This window comes from Tiliqua scincoides, chromosome 1, assembly GCF_035046505.1.
Source record: "Tiliqua scincoides isolate rTilSci1 chromosome 1, rTilSci1.hap2, whole genome shotgun sequence".
NCBI lineage: Eukaryota > Metazoa > Chordata > Lepidosauria > Squamata > Scincidae > Tiliqua > Tiliqua scincoides.
The window spans coordinates 171,643,428-171,668,208 of record NC_089821.1 but is presented as its reverse complement, the minus strand read 5'-3'; the positions used below and the strand labels follow the sequence as shown (position 1 = coordinate 171,668,208).

Below are 24,781 nucleotides of genomic sequence, written 5' to 3'. Positions count from 1 at the left end.
TAAGCAGCGTCCTGCCTTCATGTTCTTGTTGTGACCTGCCCTGAAGAAGTATTGTCTTATAAGTAAACCTCCTGCAGCCAGAAGCTGAGCCGAAGCTAGACGTTTTGATGACACAGTTCAGTCCTGTTCCCACCATCCTGTTCCCATCCAAGGGAGACTTTAAAATAATTGAGTATAGTCCATGACTCTAGTGATGTCCAGCAGAATGTTTAAGTACAGGTGTCTTTCACTCACTTGACAGATTAGGGACAGGAGCTGTGGTGAAAAGCAAAAATTGTTGAAAGGCGAAACTCCTGGTCTTTTTTTAGTTTATAAATGTCGCTTTCATTGCTTTTTAAGTAGCAAATTGCAAATGCCTTTTTTTTATCTTGCAAATTCCAGCTGTCACACAAAGATTTCTGCAAACACTTGTTAACTTGTATGGGAATGGGAATAGACCCAGAGCTAAAGTTGGTGCATACTCACTCTCACACGCACCAAAACAGTTTGAATCACCATGTTATTTGCAAATCAACATGGGGGAGGGCAATTTAGACTTTAGACCAGCAAATTGAGGTTGAAAGAGTGAATGAATGAATTCCGGGTGTAATTGAAATGTGTTGAAAGAGTGGAATGTCGAAAAATGAACCGTCGGGGGAGGGGTGGGGGACACTTGTATCCACAAAGCGGGGGACACTTTTACCCAAAATTTCACTGTTCTGCTTCTGTATCCTGATTGCTAGCATGAAACATATATTTGTATGTCCAGTGGATCACTTGAGGCTTGGATGAAGAGAGAGAGAGACCAATCTTGTTTGAACTAATGCCCAGGTACTTGACTGAACAGTTGTTTAGAAATCTAATGCTGGTATCAAGGAAACAGAAAGTTTTTTATCAACCTTAAAGGTGAGAGAAAAGACTGGGCCTTTAAACAATAAACTTAGATCTGATATTGCTAAGGACCTTTGCTATTTGGAATTTACTTGTGAATAAACATCATGGAAGGATTTTGTCCAGGAAAAGAACATAAGAAGAGCCCCACTGGATCAGGCCAGAGGCCCATTTAGTCCAGCTTCCTGTATCTCACAGCAGCCCACCAAATGCCTCAAGGAGCACATGAGACAAGAGACTTGTATCCTGGTGCCCTTGTGCCTGACATTCTGAGATAGCCTACTACCTCAGGGCATTGCTATAGCAAGTAATCCTGCTTTAGCAAGCAGGATTCTCTTAAATGCAGTGTGAAACCTGTTCTTATTCTGTTTGCAGCTAATTGCAGAAAAGCAATGCTTTAGCAGAGCTAAAGGGCTCCAGTGTGGATGCACTCGTGGGCTTCCAAGTGCTAATGCGATTTTCAGCCAGTGTGCTTTGGCACATTGGTGTGCTGTGAATGATCTGCAGGTGTGCCACTGGAGTTTTGGGGTGTTGTCATTTATTAGTAGGGCCACTGGGGGATGTGAGCCCCCTGCCACCTGCAGTGCCTTGTGCCCTGTCAATTATGAAAAAAAGCTGATGGGATACCTTGATAAATTTAGTGCCTTGTCAGTGTACTCTGACATGAAAAAGATTGAAAATGGTTGTGCTAACCTGAAGGCTGTTTCTGAAGTCAGTGAGAATATGAGACATGAAGCTTCTAATCCACAGCTTTTGCCCACCTGTTCCTGTTGCAGGGGAAACCCTGGCCACTGAGCGGGCCCGCTTGGAGGCAGGCTGTGCAGCATGGCCTTTCCCAGTTTGAAGAGACACTTGGCCAACAGACTGAGGCAAAGAGGCAAAGAAGGAAGGCCCATAGCCAGGGAGACAGACCAGGGACAGACTGCACTTGCTCCCAGTGTGGAAGGGACTGTCACTCCCGAATCGGCCTTTTCAGCCACACTAGACGCTGTTCCAGAACCACCTTTCAGAGCGCGATACCAGAGTCTTTCGAGACTGAAGGTTGCCAACATGATGCTGTTGCTTGTTATAGCAAACAGGATTCTAGTTGTAGCTCACAGCAAGTAAACAGCATGAGTGGGCGAGAAAGCAAAATTCTTGAGCTGGTAGAAGATATTCTGCATGTATGTGAGTTTGGAGGATGGTTCTGCCAACTATGTTGTGTGTGCAAACTATACTCTTCTCTTTTTGTACCATCAGCTGCAGATGTGGGGGTGCAAATCAAGGGCTGCCAACCACCTGGGATTGATTTAGAATCTCTGGGAATTGACATCAATCTCTGTGGGGCTACTCAAATAATCCTGGAGAGTTCAGTAGGGCCTGCTATAATGTGGCATCACATCATGAAAGAAAATCTTGCAAGAATGTTTTATTTGTCAGAGATAACAAGGCCTGGGTCCCAAGCAAGAGGTATTCATACCTGTGCATGCATTTCCTAAGAGCAAATATAGTGCAAAAATAGAGCTGACCTTTGCAATCACCTCTGCCAGCTCAGATCTGGGTCTTTCAGGGTTCTGGTAAATTATGGCAGCAATTACTCCTCTGTACTTTGACCATCCCCACAAGAAGCGCAAGGGTAGCAAATGCTCCAGGCCTGAAGGTTCCCAAGAATCCGGCAAGCTGTGAGTGTGACAGCAATGCTTACGTGCATCTCCCTACAAAAAGAATTGGGCATAAGGAGCTGAAATATGCAGCTGCCACCACCCTTCTCAGACGGGACACTCTTAGGCTGAAGGGAAGTAGCTGCGGGGAGGGGTGTGTGTGTGATGATCACTCCTGATACTGCAGCTGGCTCATATTTCCCTGCAGGGAAATGCAAGTACAGAGAGCAATTCACTGCAGATGTCACACAGCCTGCTTCAGTCCTGAAAGTTTCCAAATCCCAGAAAGGGGTCATGGAGGACCAATCAGCTGTGATGTTACCATTTGGTTTTTTTAAATGGACATTTCCGATTGGCTTGGGTAACTTAAGCGTATTACAGGAGTAGCAATCATCCTGCATTTTGATCTCACCCTGTGCTCCTTCCCTGTTTTCTAATATGTAGTTCATGTTTTCTGACTGCACAATAACATTGTCCGTTGCCTGAAGGCAACTTTATTGGCTAATTGCTGTTTAGTGAAGTGAGCTATTTCACAGCAGTTACTAGCAGCAGTTACTAGCTCTCCTTAAAGGGCATTGATTATTTTGTAGGAGTATAGAGAAACTGTGTTGGCATCTTCACGCAGCAGTCTGCATTATTCGTTTTGCTTTTCTGTGGTGATAAAAGTATGAGGGATTTGTGTAGTTTCTGGTTATAGACTAGAGTTCAGCGCAGAACTAGGCACCTGCTGAAATAAATGAGCATAAGTGCACCTACCATTGTACTGGGTTGCGTCTTCATTGTTTTCCCTGGACTTAATCCAGCCAACACTATGCAGTGTTAAGTTCCATTGATGTGTTTTGATAGTAGAGTCCATAGTTGTACTGCACAAGAATACTTTCGGTGTGAACCGACACAAATCAGCTGGATTTAATTTAACATGGTTTAAGGCTTTTTCAGTTTCCGCCTGTATGTGCTCTTTGTCTTCGTTCAGCATCAAGAAAGTCCCTTTGTTTATTTTCAGCATTTTTGTCGCTGAGCAGAATCTTTTGGCTGTTCCTCTCCCAGCTTCGTGAACAAAGGATGGCAGTGTGTTGGATGGAGATTAGTGCAGCAGGAAGAATCAAATGTGTATCTGTGGTGTAAACATCAGCTGATGCATTGTGTATGTACACTGGCTGTGATTTTTGCTCTAATTGTGCAACCCAGGTTGTTTGACTGCTCCCTTTGGGCCATAAATGGTCTCTTCACGTATTGTCAAACAGAAAAAAGCAGTGTAAGGGCTAAGATTGAGCCATAAGAAATGTGAATTGGTGGTGCTCCTCTCTTTTCAAGCAGTGCTGTTTCTTTGTCCTATGTTTCTTTGCAAAATTGGCACATGATTACAATTATATTTGCAGTTGATTTCTGTCCTTAATTGCTGCAGATATTGACTTTGGGACTACTTTGGGACATGTACTTTACTGTGGTGGTTGATGTAACCCAAGTCTGAGCCACCCTCAGTCTCTGTAAGAGTCATAAAGTTAACTAGCTCAGCATCCTGGGGGTGGTAGCTGAGGTTGTTTGGCAAAGAACATAAGAACAGCCCCACTGGATCAGGCCATAGGCCCATCTAGTCCAGCTTCCTGTATCTCACAGCGGCCCACCAAATGCCCCAGGGAGCACACCAGATAACAAGAGACCTCATCCTGGTGCCCTCCCTTGCATCTGGCATTCTGACATAACCCATTTCTAAAATCAGGAGGATGTGCATACACATCATGGCTTGTACCCCATAATGGATTTTTCCTCCAGAAACTTGTCCAATCCCCTTTTAAAGGCGTCTAGGCTAGACGCCAGCACCACATCCTGTAGCAAGAAATTCCACAGACCGACCACACGCTGAGTAAAGAAATATTTTCTTTTGTCTGTCCTAACCCTCCCAACACTCAATTTTAGTGGATGTCCCCTGGTTCTGGTAAGAGTGAGAGTGTAAAGAGCATCTCCCTATCCACTCTGTCCATCCCCTGCATAATTTTGTATGTCTCAATCATGTCCCCCCTCAGGCGTCTCTTTTCTAGGCTGAAGAGGCCCAAATACAGTAGCCTTTCCTCATAAGGAAGGTGCCCCAGCCCCGTAATCATCTTAGTCGCTCTCTTTTGCACCTTTTCCATTTCCACTATGTCTTTTTTGAGATGCGGCGACCAGAACTGGACACAATACTCCAGGTGTGGCCTTACCATTGATTTGTACAACGGCATTATAATACTAGCCGTTTTGTTCTCAATACCCTTCCTAATGATCCCAAGCATAGAATTGGCCTTCTTCACTGCCGCCGCACATTGGGTCGACACTTTCATCGACCTGTCCACCCCCCCCCCCAAGATCTCTCTCCTGATCTGTCACAGACAGCTCAGAACCATCAGCCTATATCTAAAGTTTTGATTTTTTGCCCCAATGTGCATGACTTTACACTTACTTACATTGAAACACATCTGCCATTTTGCTGCCCATTCTGCCAGTCTGGAGAGATCCTTCTGGAGCTCCTCACAATCACTTCTGGTCTTCACCACTCGGAAAAGTTTGGTGTCGTCTGCAAACTTAGCCACTTCACTGCTCAACCCTGTCTCCAGGTCATTTATGAAGAGGTTGAAAAGCACCGGTCCCAGGACAGATCCTTGGGGCACACCGCTTTTCACCTCTCTCCATTGTGAAAATTGCCCATTGACACCCACTCTCTGCTTCCTGGCCTCCAACCAGTTCTCAATCCACGAGAGGACCTGTCCTCTAATTCCCTGACTGTGGAGTTTTTTCAGTAGCCTTTGGTGAGGGACCGTGTCAAACGCCTTCTGAAAGTCCAGATATATAATGTCCACGGGTTCTCCTACATCCACATGCCTGTTGACCTTTTCAAAGAATTCTATAAGGTTCGTGAGGCAAGACTTACCCTTACAGAAGCCATGCTGACTCTCCCTCAGCAAGGCCTGTTCGTCTATGTGTTTTGAGATCCTATTTTTGATGAGGCATTCCACCATCTTACCTGGTATAGATGTTAGGCTGACCGGCATATAGTTTCCCGGGTCCCCCCTCTTTCCCTTTTTAAAAATAGGCATGACATTTGCTATCCTCCAATCTTCTGGCACCGTGGCCGTTTTGAGGGACAAGTTGCATACCTTAGTCAAGAGATCTGCAACTTCATTCTTCAATTCCTTAATAACCCTTGGGTGGATGCCATCAGGGCCCGGTGACTTATTGATCTTTAATTTATCAATGAGGTCTGAAACATCTTCTCTTTTAACCTCTATCTGACTTATCTCCTTGGTCAGGAGGGGCCGTTCGGGCAGCGGTATCTGCTCGAGGTCTTCTGCCGTGAAGACAGATGCAAAGAACTCATTTAATTTCTCTGCCATCTCTAAGTCTCCTTTTATCTCCCCTTTCCCTCCCTCACCATCCAGAGGGCCAACCGCTTCTCTGGCGGGTTTCCTGCTTCTAACATATTTGAAGAAGCTTTTATTATTCCCCTTAATGTTGATGGCCATGCGTTCCTCATAGTCTCTCTTGGCCTCCCGTATCACCTTCTTACATTTCTTTTGCCACAGTTTATGTTCCTTTTTATTCTCCTCATTAGGGCAAGACTTCCATTTAAGGAAGGAAGCTTCCTTGCCCTTCACAGCCTCTCTAACTTGGCTGGTTAGCCATGCGGGCACCCTCCTGGATTTAGTGGAACCCTTCTTTCTTTGCGGTATACACCTCTGCTGGGCCTCTATTACTGTTGTTTTAAGCAGCCTCCATGCACTCTGGAGAGACTGGACTCTTTTTACCCTCCCTTTCAACCTCCTTCTAACCAGCCTCCTCATTTGAGGGAAGTCCGCCCGTCGGAAGTCAAGGGTTTTTGTTAGAGATTTGCCTGGTATTCTTCCCCCAACGTGCATGTCAAAACGGATGCAGCATGATCACTGTTCCCCAATGGTTCAGTAACGTTTACATCTCTAACCAGGTCCTGCGAACCGCACAATATTAAATCCAGAGTTGCCTGTCCTCTGGTGGGCTCTGTGACTAGCTGCTCTAAGCCACAGTCATTTAGCACGTCAAGAAATCCGGTTTCCTTATCGTGACCAGAACACAAATTGACCCAGTCAATATGAGGATAATTGAAGTCCCCCATGATTACAACCCTGTCCCTCCTTGTCACCTCCCTGATCTTTCCTCATTTCAAGGTCCCCATCCGATTTCTGGTCTGGAGGACGATAGCACGCCCCCAGTATTACATCGCTGCACAAGCCTGGTAATTTAACCCACAGAGATTCTACGGTGGAGTCGGACCCACCTTCAATCTCTACTTTGCTGGATTCTATCCCTTCCTTAACATAAACGGCCACCCCACCTCCAACACGCCCCTGCCTGTCCCTCCTGTAGAGTTTATAGCCCGGGATTGCGGTATCCCACTGATTCTCCGCATTCCACCAGGTTTCCGTTATGCCCACTATGTCAATGTTTTCCCTTGTCACCAGACATTCCAGTTCTCCCACCTTTGCTCATAGACTTCGGGCATTCGCATAAAAGCATTTGTACACGGAATGCCCCAGGATGGGCTGCTTATTCGCTCCTTTGTCCCCGCATCCTCTCATTGTGCCAAACCGTCTATCACATCCCATCACGCTACCTTTCCCAATTTCTTCTCCTACTCTGCCTTTGTCTTGTTGTTCTCTAACCTCCCCATCCTCATCCCATAGGGATGAGGAGTCCCGAACCGGATGCCCCTCGGCTCCTGTCGGCCTTCCCCCAGGGATCAGTTTAAAAGCTGCTCTGCCACCTTTTTAATGTTATGCGCCAGCAGTCTGGTTCCATTCTGGTTTAAGTGGAGCCCGTCCCTCTTGTACAGGCCCCGCTTGTCCCAAAGAAATTTACTCTGGCACCAGGACTGCAGGGTAGGATTTACAGCCTGAGATTCCATGGGTCCCTCACCCCATCTTTGGCTACTCAGCATGCTGAAGGTACTAATCTTACTTCACTGCTTGGAACAGGAGCCTGGCTTGTTAGTTCAGACACTATCCATAGTCTGTGCTCTGATCTACAGCTGCTGCCTCTTCTGTAAGCTTTTGGCAGAGAAAGCAATTTGGAGACAAGGAAAAACAGAGCTCATACACCTTTAATAGCAGTATCGAAGAGGTGCAATTTGCTAAGCCCTGCATGGCAAGTAACACTTGAGAAAATATAATGCTTTCGCACAGCTGTTGAAGATTCAGGAACCTTGTTCTCTCTTGTAGCTGGTATCACTAGTTTTTGCTGTCTCCTAAGGACGAAAGAATAGGGAAATTGGGAATTGAAACAACCACTGTCTATGAAAGCATAGTTAGGTTGCATTTCAGCAAAATGTTTTTCCTTGTTTTCTTTTAACAGTAAAGTATTTTGAATTGATGGTCATTTCAAAATGTCTCAGTGTGCATCTGGCTCAAAGAGAGCATGTCAAAAGTAACAATTAAGGCATACATATTTGTACATTGAACCGTTTACTTCCATCTCCAGTCTTGTCAAATTCATCCTTTGTAGTAAACTGTCAAGGTGATACTGTTGCAGCTGAGAAAGGTTGTGTTGGCAGGTTGGCAAAAAAGGGAAAAAAAGTTTATTTGAAGATCTGACGTATAAAACATTTTCATATTCTTGAACTGTGTGTCTATCAACATCTCTCTCATGTTAGATCTCATTCTTACAAGCAGAAAAGAACTTCAGTTGAAAATAAGAGCCTATTTTCCAACAGTCAGTTTCAAGCCATCCTGTTTCTTGGATATTTACACTTTTGCAACACCTTCTAGTTCAGTAATGCTCCTGTAAGCCATTGATAACTCAGTGGTGGACAAGGCTCACTGTATCAACAAAAGAAGAATGCAGGCAAATACAAGAGAATGCCATGGAGGTCACTGAGCTTTAGGAATTTTGTTTATTTTAGAGAATATTTTACTTGTACAGCAGTTTTGTTGGTGTCCGTGGTTCATCACATGGATGGATAGTTATTGTTGAAAACGCATCAGAAATAATTTATTTTCAGACAACACATTATCAAATACTGGCAAAATGCCCTGTGCGTGTACATGTGTGCGTAAGAAGGGCTTGTATATTGTTAACCTCCATGGGGGATGCAGTTCCAAGAAGTATAAGATAGAGAGGTTTCTCCCACCGTTTTCTCTTTTTTAATTTTTTTATTTTGTCTGATATTGATCAGGCCCACTGCAGCTTTATTCTCAGGTTTTTTGTCCTTTATCTGTATTTTTCAGTCAGATTAGAAGAGTTTGGCCTTTCTTTGCTAATTAGCAGCTGCCAGAGGAGGAGAGGACTGAATCCCAGGTGTAGACTGGGAACATAGCAAAGAGTTAGGCCCTCCCATACCATGACCCCAATTCTCCACAGTTGCTGTCTAGCAAAGCAAACAAACAAAACCCACACCCAAGCCTGCTATGATCAGTTGCATGCTTAATGTAACATCTAGTTCAGGGGTGCTCAATAGGTGGATCGTGATCTACCGGTAGATTGTGAGGCAAAATGAGTAGATCGCAGAGTGCCGACCCCCCCTTCAGGTGCCTCTGGGAGGAAACGCCGGGAGTAAGGCCCATTGTACTCAACGGGGCTTACTCCCAGGTAAGTGTGGCTAGGATTGCAGCCTCACAACCTAATCCTAGGCATGTCTACTCAGGAGTAAGTCCTGTTATACTCATTGGGGCTCAAGGTACACCAACATACATTGTACACATAAATGTTATATGTTATGATGGTGCGAACATTGTAAAAAAAACTCTGGTAGATCTCCGGGCCTTGCTGGGTTTCAAAGTAGCTCTTGAGCCAAAAAAGTGTGAGCACCCCTGATCTAGTTGGATCCTGATTCAGAACATAAGCCCTCACGTTTTGCCACCCATGTCTTCTGCAGCACTGAGCACACGGACATCGCTGTCTGTTTTACGCTTGTGAACGTATGTTCATCTTCTCATGCAGTTTCTTCTATGTCCAGGATCAAATGAAGATATTTTCCATGTGATCTGTTCACAGATGCAGGTCACCAAAGCCCGTAGATATTTCTATGATATTGGCTGCATCTTTTTCAGCCACAGCAGTAGCAGAAAATTGAAAAAATAGATGACTGGTTTACAATACGCTCTTCAAAAATGTTAAATGTTACCTAGTAGTGGGCTATGGAGTCTAGCAGCAAAATAGCTTGATTCAAGTGATGTATGTGTGAATCATCTGATACTTTTTCATTTGCAAGACTGGCCATTAATAGGATGCTTTAATACCAAGAGAGAACTTTGGAGGGTTTTTAAAAAAATATACAGACTTGTAGACAAGTACTTGATTTTTGTTACGATGTGTTTCAGTGTGCAGTTGATCTTTGGAATAGTGGATCCATTGAGAAACTGAAATCAATTTTGCATTTGCCAGAAATCAATAATAACAAAACAACTCAACTGGTTAGCTTTGTTGTTGTTTAACAACGTAAGCTGTGAGAATGTTCTTGGCCTGACCAGCTCTTCCAGGAAGCTTCTGAATTCAGTCATTATTCACCGGAAAGCAAGAGGAGAAGAGTGGATCCTACATAAAACTTAGATGTGAAGCTCATACCTCTGGCTGCTTTCTTCAGCTACTTAGTTCCATTTGACTTAAGCAGAAGCTCTCAAAGAAGGAGGGGCAGCAGAGTAGAGACTATGAACATTGCATGCTGTGATTCCATGAGGGCCCTCTTTTTTTTTAAATCCTACATAAGAACAGCCCCACTGGATCAGGCCATAGACCCATCTAGTCCAGCTTCCTGTATCTCATAGCGGCCCACCATCCTGTGCTTAAATTCCAGGGGGATGATGGCAAACTGTTGTCCACGCTTTCACAGCCAGTGCCTGCACATGGTATACTTGGAACCCAGGTGTCTTGGAGGGAGAGGCTGTTGATGGCTTTTGGGAAGAATGAGTCCAAGCAGCAGCAGATATCTGCCAGCTGGATGGGCCCCTTCTCCTTCTTTTGGCACTGGATGGGATGGTGGACACTGTTGTCTTCTTTCTGGCGGTTGCCCCAGCAGTTTGGCAGCAAAGTACTAGCTGGCAGCTCATAGTTGCTACCCAGTGTTTCTCTCCCCCCCACACAAGTCCCCACTTAGTGTTGTTGTACGAGACATTTTGAAGGAAAAACATGGTAGTTGGCTGCTAGCAGAGACTGATTAAAAAGTTGTTGCTGCTTTTGACCTGCTGCCCGCATTTACCACCAAAGTTATGGATGGGGGATCCACACAGGTAGGAGGGGTCCCATCAGAGAGCCTCTTTCCAAGAGCCCTGTCATATCTGGAGCCAGTTCTGCACCTTTCAAAAAAAAATAACAGCTTGACAGCCCAATCCTATCCACACGTTCCTGGGAGTAAGCCCTATTGACTCTAATGGGACTTACTTCTGAGTAGACATGCATAGGATTGGGCTTTCAGGCTGCAATCCTAACCACACTTTCCTGAGAGTAAGCCCCATTGAACAAAATAGGACTTACTTCTGACTAGACCTGGTTAGGATTGTGCCCTTAACCTCTGTATGTTGAGTGGCAACAGGATACAGATATCTTGTTGCCTTATATGCTCCAAGAGGCATCTAATGGGCCACTGTGGGGTACAGGAAGCTGGACTAGAGGGGTTCTTGGCCTGAGCTAGCAAGGTTCTTGTCGTGTTTTTAAGGCAAACATTTTATTTTGATAAGCAGAATAGTAAATGGATTATTTCTTAACATTTTGCTTATCTTACTGCTCAGGTTGTTATGAGCTGCAAACGTTTTGGCTTTCATAGAGGTCTCTGGAAACAAACCGACGAGTATGTAGGGAGTTTAGTGTAATCACTCATACAGGAGAAAGTATAGGGGCTTGTTTAGGAGCATCACTGAGATGGATGCTTAACCTGCTTCCTCCTCTGGTGACCATATATGACCCCAGCCATTGAGAATCAAACCTGCTCTTTTAAGCTCTGTCCTGGATTTCTTGGTCGCGCTGAAGTGGTATGGAACTTTAGGAACTTTCTTCATTGGTGCTCCCTGTAGAACATGCAGTGATGGATTTATTTCTAAATAACACAGTGAAAATGGAAGCAACCTATGTATTAGTTACATGCAAAAGAAAGCTTTGTTGCAGGGAAATGGAAGGAGAGAGCGATCACCTGCGGACTTTTTCCTTCTAAGTGTGCGCAAATCAACCCGTGGGGAATCTGCCCTTTAATTCCAGGCAACTTCCAGTGTTCTGGAGGTTCTGTGTCACCTATTGCAACTGTGCTAACAACCCTGAAGATCCAGTACAAGTCACAAAGTGCACTGTGTAGGAAAATACTAGAAGAAGCATTTTGTACACAGCTGGTAAAGGGCTGGTGCACACTTCAGATGCAGAGACAATACATGACTGAAATACCATTTCTGGGAGGGCTCATGATGGTTCCTGGCATTTGCCAAAGAAGCCCTATTTATGTTGGTAGCAGTTGACTCTAGTATTTGAATTGAAGTTGGCGGTAATTTTAGAAGATCCCATATGTCTAAATAGAAAAGGGTAGATATTTGTGGCTTCTAGTACTTTAGTTAGTCTTTCCACTTTCTAGTGAACATTCTTAATCCCTAGCACACTTTCTTCTCATGTTGTTACAACAGCTGCTGTTTTAGACATTTTGAAAACCAGCATAATGAATTGTCCAGTTGTTTTGTTAGGAGACTTACTTTTCTTCTCCAACTCATATGCAGCTGCCTTCTGTTGAATAAGACCATTGGTCCATCTAGCACTGTCTCCTCTGACTGATATCAACAACTCTCCATAGGTTTCAAACAGGGGTCTTTTCCCACAGTCGGTACCTGTTGCATACAAAGCAAATGCTCTACCGTTGAGTTATGTCCTTTCTTCTTTTCTTGCTTCTTAAGCCATGCATCAGAATTTTTGACCCACCAAGTTGAGCATCCTTTTAGCTTAGTATCATAGTCTGCAAGGTGCTTGGTCAACTCTCTGCTTTGCAATCGCAAAGAGATAGCAAAAACTGAACGTTTAAGGAGTTCTTGATGGACTACCCTGAAGGGTTTCTCGCCTCACTGATTTGACTCCATGCCGGAAGGTCCTCAGACTAGCCTTTAGGAAGTGCAGGTACTCTTCCTTCCCAGCCCTCACAACTCTCCGTTTGAGACATTGCAACCCCTGGAGTTGAAGAACAATGATTTTGAGTTTTTTTAAATTACCCAAATCAGTTGTACTTTTAGGAACATAAGAAAAGCCTGGCTGGATCAGGCCATAGGCCCATCTAGTCCAGCTTCCTGTATCTCACAGCGGCCCCACCAAATGCCCCAGGGAGCACACCTGATAACAAGAGACCTGCATCCTAGTGCCCTCCCTTGCGTCTTATCTTGTTAAAAAGACTTTTCAGACTCTCCTTTGACTCTCCCTTGACTATGTTGCTACACAATTAGAGATTTTTCATTCTGAATTTTTTCCTGCTTGTTTTCGAATGGGCTGGGCACTGTCGTGATTACTTGTTTGCATATTGGATCTTATGTATTCACATCTGACTTAACTTCATTGTCATCATAAATGAATTTGCAAAACACAGTGGCCTTGATGCAGTTAACTCTCCAAGTTCTTATTTTCTCCAAAAGCAAAGGTGTCATGAGCTGCAGTCTTTTACCTTCTGATTGTACTTTCTGGTAGTGTTGTTTTAACTGACAATAAAAAAACACAGTTTAAAGGAAATGAGGACAAGTTCTAGATGCCCAGGCAAGCTCTAAAGACACAAAATAATGTATTTGTTTCTCAGTTGTCATGGCAGCAGTGCTCTAAATTTAAAACATTGCTTGTAGCCACAACCATAAAAAGAAAGTGGTATATAATAAAACTATACGTTAGAAAGGTGGTGTAATCTGGGAGTAGTTGTATTCATTTGTATTGCAAACCTTTATGACTTCGAATGGTGGTAATATTTTGAATTTCAGTCAGTCTTTGATATTTCTGCCATTCTGGACTAGACTTTATCAACGCAATAGTGCTCATTTGTGGTGTTAAATACAGGGCAGTAGTGACATTAGGTAGAGAAAGGTTAGAGACAGTGTTATTCACCTGGAAGAGGCCTACTCATTTATGCTTCTTTCTTTCTTCATATGATACAGATTCTGACTTTTAAGCAATGCTTGGGAAACTCTGGTTCCTTCTAAACCAAAGTGGAAGCTTTGCAATCCCCTCACTTCTAGAGGAGGAGTCTGAGAGACTCTGCTGTCCTTGTCATCCTAGAACTAAATTGCAGTTTAGACTTGCATTGGCAGGTGACATTAGAAGTAAAGGTGCTCTCTCCAGGGTCCTGATGCCACAGGGAGATAAAGAAGGAATTGGTAATAAAGAGCGGGTCTCAAATTACAGTGGGAAAGAGCAGCCTAAGAATTCAGTGAACCTAGAACTAGGTATGAGATGGGGATCAGTGTGAAGAGTTAGTAGGTGTTTGAGTGTTTTTGTTTCAATTCTCAGGCCCTTACAAACATGTGGAAATTGTGTTTGCTATCCTCCTTCGTTATAGCTTATCTCCCCCCCAGCTTAATCAGCATATTTTGTTTTGATTTCTTCCCTTTTTTGTTTACCTTAACTGGTTTTCTAATAGCTTGTTTTTAATAGCAGCTTTCAATAAGCACATAATAATGAATGGCATATTCTCCTTATCTCCAGTGCAGAGGCCTTCCCTTATTAAGAATTGTGAGAGTTTTCAGCATAGCAACCTTTGTCTTTTACATGCTGTTTTCATTAAGAAGTACTGAATTCTCCCTTTTCCTTTTTCTCCTTTTCAGATGAACGGGACAAAGTTCAAAAGAAAACATTCACAAAATGGATAAACCAGCACCTTATGAAGGTTAGTTGATGTTCATGTTCATTGCTGGTGCTGGCACCAGGCTCTTGCCCTATGGCAAAGCCCTGCGCTGGGCTTCTCATAGTTAGTTGGGCTTTCTGATGAGTGTGGCTCTTTGGTCAGTAATTATCCTTATCAGATTGTGATGTTACCCTGCTCATTATGTTTCTTGCTGCTGCTAGCAGTCATAACATCAAGAGCAGCAGTTCTCAAACTTTTAGCACTGGGACCCACTTTTTAGAACAAGAATCTGTCAGGACCCACTGGAAGTGATGTCATGACCAGAAGTGACATCATCAAGCAGGAAAATTTTTAACCTTTCTAGGCTGCAATCCTACCCACACTTACCCAGGAATAAGTCCCATTTACTATCATTGTTAAAAGCATATACAGAGTAGCCTGTTAAAACTACAGATCTGTAACATTTCCCCAAATACAGTCACATGCCATGTAGCATCAAGTCTAATATATTAAAAATAAAATAATGAATGGGGACCCACCTGAAATTGGCTCACAACCCACCTAGCGGACCCTGACCCACGGTTAGGGGGTCAGGGTCTCTTGTTATCTCGTTAGGGGAGGGCACCAGGATGAGGTCTCTTGTTATCTGGTGTGCTCCCTGGGGCATTTGGTGGGCCGCTGTGAGATACAGGAAGCTGGACTAGATGGGCCTATGGCCTGATCCAGTGGGGCTGTTCTTATGTTCTTATGGTTTGAGAAACACTGATCTAGAGCGATTCTGTGGAATGCAGTGGAACTTGGAACATCTTAAGCTGAAGTTCTCAATGACAGCCACATTCTTGATTTATTTCTGTTTGAAATAATGGAGAAATAATGTGTAGTGCTTGCTAATCTTCATGGTGCTCTCTTATGCGCTGCGTTAACATTTAACATTGAACCTAAGCGGATTACCTTGGAGATATGTCCCATTGATTTCCGCGGGACTTGCTTCCAAGTAAGTATTCTTAGGTTTGCATCAAAACTAGGTGGACATTGAATACATTGGTGACAATTTGTTTTAGTGTATGAAATTGAAATGCTTCTGTTTGCGTGAGTTTATATGGGGAATGCTGTTTGGAAAAAGTTTGAAGCCTGCTTAGAAGCTGTAACCTTTGGCAGTGGTTCTCAAACTGGAGTGTCGCTGCCAGTTCACTTTTGGGCATGATTCAAAATGCAGGCCATTGTCTTAAAAAAATCCTGAACTACTTGAAGAGACAACACTTATTCTTTAAGTGACTTGTGCCCAAATGAATCTGCCCATGCAACTGTCTCCACGTACCATTACCTTCTGAAGTAAAGTTGGTAGGGCTGTATGACTGGCTCTTTTTTGTTGGCATGCATAATGTAGAGCTCCCTGTCCTGGGAGGGTTGTTTATTCTTCTCCTTTACTGCTGTCAGCTATAGATTTTATCCTAGAAAAAATTGTTTAAAAATTGGTTCTTTTTTAAAAAAATCTGTTGTTATTGCAATTATTAACAGCCTTTTTTTTTTACTGAAGTATTAAATTTTGAAAAATGGAAGTAATTGTTTCCCAAGCAAATCTATGCATTAAATCAAGTATTTGTTTAAGAGCTTTGTTGATCATTATTGCAAAGATTACTGCAATTAAACTACCTGAACTGGTTAAATGTTATTTCATCAATGAAATAACAAGTTAATTGCAGGATTTAAAGGTATTAAGCTATTTACATTTTAGACTGTTGCTAATTATGTTCAGAAGTTGAAGCAAATGAAAAGTATTAGAGCAGTGGTTCCCAAACTTTTTAGCACCAGGACCAGCTTTTAAAATGACACTATCTCAGGACCCACGTAGGTTTACCAGACATAAAAAAGATCTAGCAAGAAAAATATATATTTATTTGTAAGTAAATAACCAGAAAAAAGACACTCAAACATTGCAAACTGCAGGAGCTCATCTCCTTGCAGGGTAGTTAGCAGCTATCTTGCAAACTGCGGGAGCTGAGCTCTTTGTATCGTAATTAGCAGCTACAGTATCTGCTTTTGAACAGCCTCAGGGCTTGAGGTAATTCATTATCAAATCTTTTCATCACCCTTTGGTGGCACACCAAAAATCAGGTTGCAATCCATCAGAGAGTCCCTACTCATAGTTTGGGAACCACTGTATTAGAGTGGTTATTTTATTTTAAAAATAAAACATTGAAATGAATGGGGACCTACCTGAAATTGGCTTGCAACCCACCTGGTGGGTCTAAACTCTCAAACCCACAGTTTGAGAAACACTGATCTGGAGGCCTTTTTTGCATAATCAATTTTGATGTCTTTGGCATTTTCTATGTTGTATTACACTGTAAAGTACCAGAAAGGTGAAGGGGCAGACATAAAAATATAACATAAGAACAGCCCCACTGGATCAGGCCATAGGCCCATCTAGTCCAGCTTCCTGTATCTCACAGCGGCCCACCAAATGCCCCAGGGAGCACACCAGATAACAAGAGACCTCATTCTGGCACCCTCCCTTGCACCTGGCATTCTGACATAGCCCATTTCTAAAATCAGGAGGTTGCACATACACATCATGGCTTGAAACCCATAATGGATTTTTCCTCCAGAAACTTGTCCAATCCCCTTTTAAAAGCATCCAGGCCAGATGCTGTCACCGCATCCTGCGGCAAGGAGTTCCACAGACCAACCACATGCTGAGTAAAGAAATATTTTCTTTTGTCTGTCCTAACCCTCCCAACGCTCAATTTTAGTGGATGTCCCCTGGTTTTGGTGTTATGTGAGGGTGTAAAGAGCATCTCTCTATCCACTTTGTCCTTCCCCTGCATAATTTTGTATGTCTCAATCATGTCCCCCCTCAGGCATCTCTTTTCTAGGCTGAAGAGGCCCAAATACCGTAGCCTTTCCTTGTAAGGAAGGTGCCTCAGCCCAGTAATCATCTTAGTCGCTCTCTTTTGCACTTTTTCCATTTCCACGATGTCCTTTTTGAGATGTGGCAACCAGGACGCAATACTCCAGGTGTGGCCTTACCATCGATTTGTACAACGGCATTATAATATTAGCCGTTTTGTTCTTAATACCTTTTGTAATGATCCCAAGCATAGAATTGGCCTTCTTTACTGCCGCCACACATTGGGTCGACACTTTCATCGACCTGTCCACCACCACCCCAAGATCTCTCTCCTGATCTGTCACAGACAGCTCAGAACCCATTAGCCTATATGTGAAGTTTTGATTTTTTGCCCCAATGTGCATGACTTTACACTTACTGACATTGAAACGCATCTGCCATTTTGCTGCCCATTCTGCCAGTCTGGAGAGATCCTTCTGGAGCTCCTCATAATCAGTTCTGGTCTTCACCACTCACAAAAGTTTGGTGTCGTCTGCAAACTTAGCCACCTCACTGCTCATCCCTGTCTCCAGGTCATTTATGAAGAGGTTGAAAAGGTCTATACAAAGAGTGAACAAAACATTACAGCTGTCGCCTGCAGGCTTTCCCCCCCCTTTTGTCTGTAATGAATTTCTTGGCATGAACATGGATTCTAGTATTATGGATGAAGGAGAAAAATTTACCTGTGCCCACATAGCGAAGGTGTTCTAGGCCCCTGGAACTTTTGTTTACTCTTTTCTTCCCTTTTTCCTGCCCTACAATATCATTTATAATGTGGAACTTTACACCGTGGAACTGTACACAGTATTCCAAGTGCGGCCACACCTTAGCTTTGTATAAAAGCATTACAAAATTGGCAATTTTACTTTTTGATCTCTTTACCAATTATTCCTAATGTATATTCCCCCTTGTTCACACCTGCCACACAAAGGGCCAATGATTTTGGTGAGCTATCCACCATGACTCTTAAGTTCTCTCTCCTAATTAGTCACCTCCAACTCAGCCCATATCTGGGTTGCTGTAGATTTATGATTTCTTGCCCCAACATGTATCACTTAACCCCATTTGCTGTTTTGTTGCCCATTCAAACAGTTCGGGGGGGGGGGTCCTTTTGTCAGTCTTCACTATGTATAAGAGCATTACAATATTGGCAGTTTTATTTTTGATCTCTTTCTCAATTATTCGTAGCTTAGAGTCGTTGTCCCCTTTTTGCTTTCTTCAACACATATTTTGGTGGCATCCACAAACTATGCCACTTCATTGCTTGTCAGAAGACTTAATACAAAACCTATAATTTGACTGTAAAGCTTTCCGTGCTTTTATTGATGTGGTAGAGGGTAGGACTGTTGACTCTTTCAGCTGCTAATTTCTCATGAGTGCAAGAGACTTTTATAAAACAGCGTAATGTCTTTGAGCTGCCCAATCAGCTTCTTTTCTAATCATGTCTTGATAACTGCTAACCTTTTAAATGGTTCTTAAAAAAAAAAAAGGTAACTAAGTATAGACAATTGAAGTCTTGTGATGTGGATTTTTTAAAAGTATAATTAGTGGAGAATAATTTTGGAAATCTTAACATGATTTGGTTTCCCAGGTCTGTTTTATAATTGACGCTGAAGACTAACGCAAATTCTTTGGCTATAATTGAGATGAAAACACAAGTGTACTTTCATTAGAGGCATGGTCTCTGGATAGTCATTTTTTAATTCTGTAGTTTCTAGAGATGATGGTATTCTATGCCCCCTAGCAGTGGGTCAATGAGTTTTGTAGGCAGCCATTTCAGTTTATGGATGTATGTGCTTAATTAAGCATGCACATCCTTTGGCATACTTGATAGTACACAAATTAACAATAATCTAATTTTTCCTCTGTATAAACAGGCTAATATTGCTAATCTATTAATTTATTCTCTTTGTTGTGAATTATTTGCAATTAACTCTTGATTAGCATGGACTTTGATTAATATTTTATTATTTTTCCTTGTGAGATATTTAACATGTAAGATATTTTACCAACAGAAATCAGCTGAAGGCATTAAAATTAATTGATAAATTATTCAGTGAGCTGTTCCTTGTTATCTATACAATTTGCTATCTGCATATGAAGCTTTGAAAATACATTGGCTTGTTCCCTTCTTTCACTATCAAGCGTGCCTCTTATCCCAAGGGAAGCGGCTGATTCTTGTTTTAGTATATATTTAGAAAATAACAGGAATGGCCCCCATATGCCACATTGTAGTACAGTATACTTTATTAATTTTATGTTCTTAGGAAACTTGGATTTCCCCTTATTTATAGTTGCAATTGGAAGTATTTTCATCCAAAGACAAACAGGTCTGCATTAATCACACTAATAAAGATTTTAATTTGTAAAAATTTTTGATTTTTAACCATGCTTGTTCTAATTGTATTATATAATGATAGGGATAAATGTACAATTTCACTAAGGTTCAGAGAACAACAGTAAAAAGAAAATACTATTTTATTTTTTTTTAATCCAAATATTTAGTCTGCCTGCTTTTAAAGCAAGATATAATTTTAATTGGTCTACATAGTTGGGGGAGAAAAGATAAAATTGCTTAATATTTATAATTTTGTCAAATTAATTATTAAAGTAAGACATAATCAATTGCTCTTTCTTTCTTTCTTTCTTTCTTTCTTTCTTTCTTTCTTTCTTTCTTTCTTTCTTTCTTTCTTTCTTTCTTTCTTTCTTTCTTTCTTTCTTTCTTTAACTAAGGATAAGTAGCAAAGCTGGCACAGGCATCAACCTCAGAAATGCTGTTGCTCTTTTGTTTGCATGGTTGTTAATAAAAGGAACTGGCAGCATTATTAAGCTGTTTTCATGAATTAATGCCACTATTTAGGGAAGATGGGAAGAAGGGCTATATTTCAGATCCCACATAGTCTTGGCATTTCCTGAAAGTAAGTCAGTAGGGTTGGTGGGTGGATTGGGGCAGAGTTTGGGGCTTTATGGTGGCATAGCAGGGGAGAGGTAGGTATTGGCAGCAATATTTTCTGTTCCATTTTGGTCCCAACATACCCCTTGCCTCTACTTGAACTTGCATCAGCTAAAGAGCTGGCACAGGTCTGGTCCGTGTGGGAGTGGAGTCAGGTAAGTAAAATAAAAGTTAACTTACCTGCCCTTGCATGGCCTCTGGCTGTTGAGAAGATGCAGAGGAGCTTGTGCTGGAACTGCTGCACTCTGTGGGCAGCCTTTAGTTAGGATTAGGCCTTCACCTTTCTATGTTTTATTGTTCACATGGTAAGTTGCATTACTTTGAGGAGTCTACCTTGGTATAGCATGTGGAACTAAGGGCCCAGTCCTATCAAACTTTCTAGCGCTGATGCAGCCATGCCAACAGGCTATGTCTTGCATTTTGTGGTGGTGGTGGGTAGTAGAAAAAGGCCTTCTTAAGGTAAGGAAACACTTGTTCCCGTATCTCAGGGTTGCATTGTGGCTGCATCAACAATGTAAAGTTAGGATTGGTTCGTAAATGACACTTGGGAGTCTTTCCTGATTTTTTAATTCTGTAATTCTATGATTCCTTTCATCACTGTACTCTTATCCATGGTTTTTTTTTCTTCTGCCCAAGTATTAATTGTGTAGGATTGGAGCCAGAATGTAACATGAAAGCTCCTTGAATATGAACATGGTTTGTTTTTTTTTTTGGTTCTTTTTAAAAATCTTGCTCTTTGGAATAATGCAATTTCAAAAGAACAAAATCATTTTTACAAGTCTGACTTTTACAAGTTTGAATCAGATGGTCGCTCATGCCATTAATAATGCTGTACGTTAGTTATGTGTGACATGGAGAATTGTAATTGTGGTTTCTGAACTAATGAGTATACAGGCAGTTAAGCAATAAATGTATAAGCTAGTCATACATTTGCATTATGGGCCCTAGGGCATGATCTGCGGATGCATGATAATGTGTGGATGGGTGACTGCCTATTAATCCCCACCCTGAGTGCCACTATGGAAGAAAAGTAGGATCTAAATGTCATAACTGAAGTAAAGTGGCTATTCAGGAAACAGAAACAATAAAGTCATCATGCTTGAGAGTTAGTCTGAAACTTAAAAACATCTAAGTATATGCAGTATAGTAAACCCATTTTCCTTTGCAGATCACTTATACAGCCTGATAAAATTTTAAAAAAAAAACACTATATAAAACAATGTGGTTGGAAGTAACAAAATTGACTAGAGTGGAGAAATGTAAAGAGATGGAACTACAGTTTCATGCAGCACAATGACCTAGAAAGCATATAGAGATAATTAAAAGTAATTACAACTTATCTGTTCAAAGAATGAGCAGCTAGAGTGTGAAATATAGATCCTAAAGTTCTGTTGTTGGCTAGGATTCTTGCTAGAAATTTAATTATGAACATAGAACCATTTCAGGCTTTGGCTATTGATTCAGTCCTATTTGGATGCTGGTGTGATGTTTGTCATATCCTAAGCCCATCTTAGGCAGTGCCACATTTGTGCTGTAATGCTGCTCAGTAACTCTGGCACAGCCCGTCTTTGTAATATCAACAGCTTCCATAAGTAGCCATGGACAGCTTCCCAGACACAGCCTTATATCCATGGAATGGCATCTTGACATTGGTGTGTATCAGTGTGGCACCTAAGGATCCAGTTACCAGAACCATCCAGCCTCAGCGCTGGAGTCAGAGAAGTGCTGTCAGAGGGCAAGACAGGTTCAGGGCTAAGCGAGTAGCTACCACTGAGGGATGCCCCCCTGCCAACTGCTAGGAATGAGAACACAGGGGTGAGAGTATAGTGGCATAGGATGTTATCTTTCCCTCTTTTTGGGTGGGGGGGGGGGCTGCAATTGAACTTTGGAAAGGACCAGTGTTCAGCCCCCTGGGACAATGATGTAGACTTAGAAAAACAAAATAAATTCAGATAAATGCTTGACCAGCAGTACCAATGGTAGGAGTCTGTGACATTCACCAGCATTCAAGAGCAGACACTCCCTGCTCTTAGGTGTTCCAAGTGGAAGGCAACACATTTTATAGCAAAGGCATTTTTGACATTCCTAGAAGGTTAGTATTGGGATTGGGAGGGTAGAGACATGAGATAGAGGTGCAGGATCTCTCTATTGGGTTCCTTCCCCTCCTTGCTTACTTTGCTTCTCCTGTTGGGGTGGTGAGGTAAAGATTCCAGTTGGTAACCTTATCTGTGGAGTCCTCCTGAGGCAGAATACCTGCAATAAGAATTCCAAAGAGTCAAGGGTTAGCACAATATCTTGCTATACATGCTGAGAGTGACAAGAAGTTGCTTGTGCAGAGTGTTCTCTTTGTGCACCAACTGCCCTTCACCATAGATCCCGTCACTGAAGTTTCCCTTTAAGAGACCACAGAGTTATAACCCTGTGCTGTGTGCGTTTCTGAGCTGTCTTCTATGGAGGGACTTTACCTACTAGGGTTAGAATGTTGTGATTGGCTGCCAAATGTAGTCTGTATTCTATATTTCTTTGTGGGGAAGGTGGGTGGGGGTCAAAAGAGTTTGGGAGGTGAGATTTCCTGATGTCTTAATCTTCCACATTGTTCCTATGGAACCTACCTATGGGTAAGATCCTACGTAGCATTTTCCAGCGTTGGTGTCATGTCTGTCATTCAAATGGAGGTTAGGATAAGGCATCCCGCTTCAGTTTCTTCTTTGTTTTGGCCTCTTCACCAGTGGAGTTCCACCAGCATCTGATCTGCATCCAAGCTACTGGTCTGTGCGGCATTTTTCTGGTGCTGTGCCAGCATCTGTGTTGTATCCATCATGGGTGGACTTCTGTACTGGCTTGGTTATCATTGTGCCAGCATACATGGAGTTAATGCTGGCGTTTCTGAAAGATAGGATTGGGCTGTGACTTTATTAAAACCACTTTCAAGTAGTTTGCTGAAATAATTTAGAAACAAGTTATTAAATATTTTTTGAGATAGCAGTAGGGTTTATGAGTATAACCCTGGGACCACAATACTAAATATGAGGAAACAACACTCCTGCATGGATTCCCATAGGGCCAGCAATGCAAAAAGCCATTATAGAGAATGGGAAGGTGGTGCATAGCTACCTTATCCCCAACCAGTAATTCTTCTCTGCATTATATAAGTGACTCATGCTTCTTCTTTGAAAATGGTTAACAGACCAGTTCAAGAAAGATAAATACAGTGAGGAGATTTAAAGAGATGCTATAATGAAATTAAACAGCTCCATTGTGTTTTAGTTTCCCTACTTGCTGCCTTTGCCCTGCCTCTTTCCCCTTATGAAGCACAGGATTAGTGCCAGGTTTTGCACTTTGTCTTTTTGGGAAGGAAAACAGAACCAGTGAAGAGTGGGGGAATAGCGCCATCTGCACACAGGTGCTTGCAGTGTCCTACAGCTGTTCTCACACGGAAGAACATTGTCATACACGGGAAGCTGAATAACTTCGCCGCGTTGCCATGGGATCCCTCAGCAGCTAAGGCAATGCAAGTTGTCGGCAGCAGGATGGAAGGAACAGGAAAGATTTGCTTTGCAAACAAGAAGACAGGAGGCTGCATAAAAAGATATGTAATGTTTAAAATGCAGTGCATCCCTGGAAGAGGCAAGGCTGGTATCAGTTGCTTACAGAAAAGATCAAAGGAAGCACTGCAGAGGCAAAGAAGTGCACAGATGCACATCCCTCCTGCTGGCCTCTCTGTTTGCCCCAGGTCTTACTCTGCAGCAGAAAACAGTGGGGACCCCAGATGTGATAGCACTCAATGGAAGCTAGAAGGTGCTTTGGGAAGCAGTTGTATGGGCACACAAAATAATACTAATAATAATTAATTAATACAGGTATTTCTATATCGCCTTTCTTGGTCCTCAGATTTCTCCTTAGACTTTATTCAAGACGGTTTACATAGGCAGGCAGTTTAAATCCCCGTAGAGATTTTTACAATTTGAAAGAAGGTTTCTATCTTTCAAGAAACCACAACATTCAGATGTTTCTTTCTTGATCTGGTCACACATTCTGGCCTCCATCCTCCCACGCTCAGAGCAGATAGAATAGCTCAGCTCAGCTTGTCAGCTGCTTCAAGGTTGCACGGTTCCGGTGGCCTCGAACTGGCGACCTTCGGATGTTATCTTCAGGCAAATGGAGGTTCAACCCTCTAGACCAGACCTCCCGCCCCTAGACCAGACAAAAGCTGCAACCTTGAATTAACGTTTATCTGGCAACATGCAGATATCACAGGTAAAAGGAAACTGGAAAAGGGTCTTATTTTAAACACACTCTCTATATATCTCCTTATAGCACTCTTAATAATTAGTTCCATTACACTTTCATTTCCATTGGTTGCTGGCACCCCAAAACCTGAAAAAGTTTGACACTTCACATTATATCAACTGTGAAGGGGAAAAAAAAAATCCTTTTCTGATATTGAACTTTCTGTACATATATCAAAACTTTATTTAGTGATACAGGCTGCAAGGCTGCAATCCTATACTCTCCTGAGAGCAAGCGCCACTGAATACATTGGGACTCACTTCTGATTAAACATGCATAGGTTTGTGCTCACAGTGTTGTAAAATAAATCTAACCAGTTTTCAACTCTGTTTTTGTGCAGCATGTTATAGACTGAG

At 42.4% G+C, this 24,781-nt stretch overlaps 1 protein-coding gene across 1 annotated transcript in view; it reads left to right on the top strand.

Annotated features, from left to right (window-relative positions):
• The window catches only part of DST (dystonin), a 312,958-nt gene that overhangs the window by 39,314 nt on the left and 248,863 nt on the right, over positions 1-24,781 (top strand). The window contains exon 2 of the mRNA XM_066612418.1: positions 14,273-14,334. Coding sequence (XP_066468515.1) covers positions 14,273-14,334 — 62 coding nt within the window. The remainder of the gene's footprint in view (positions 1-14,272; positions 14,335-24,781) is intronic.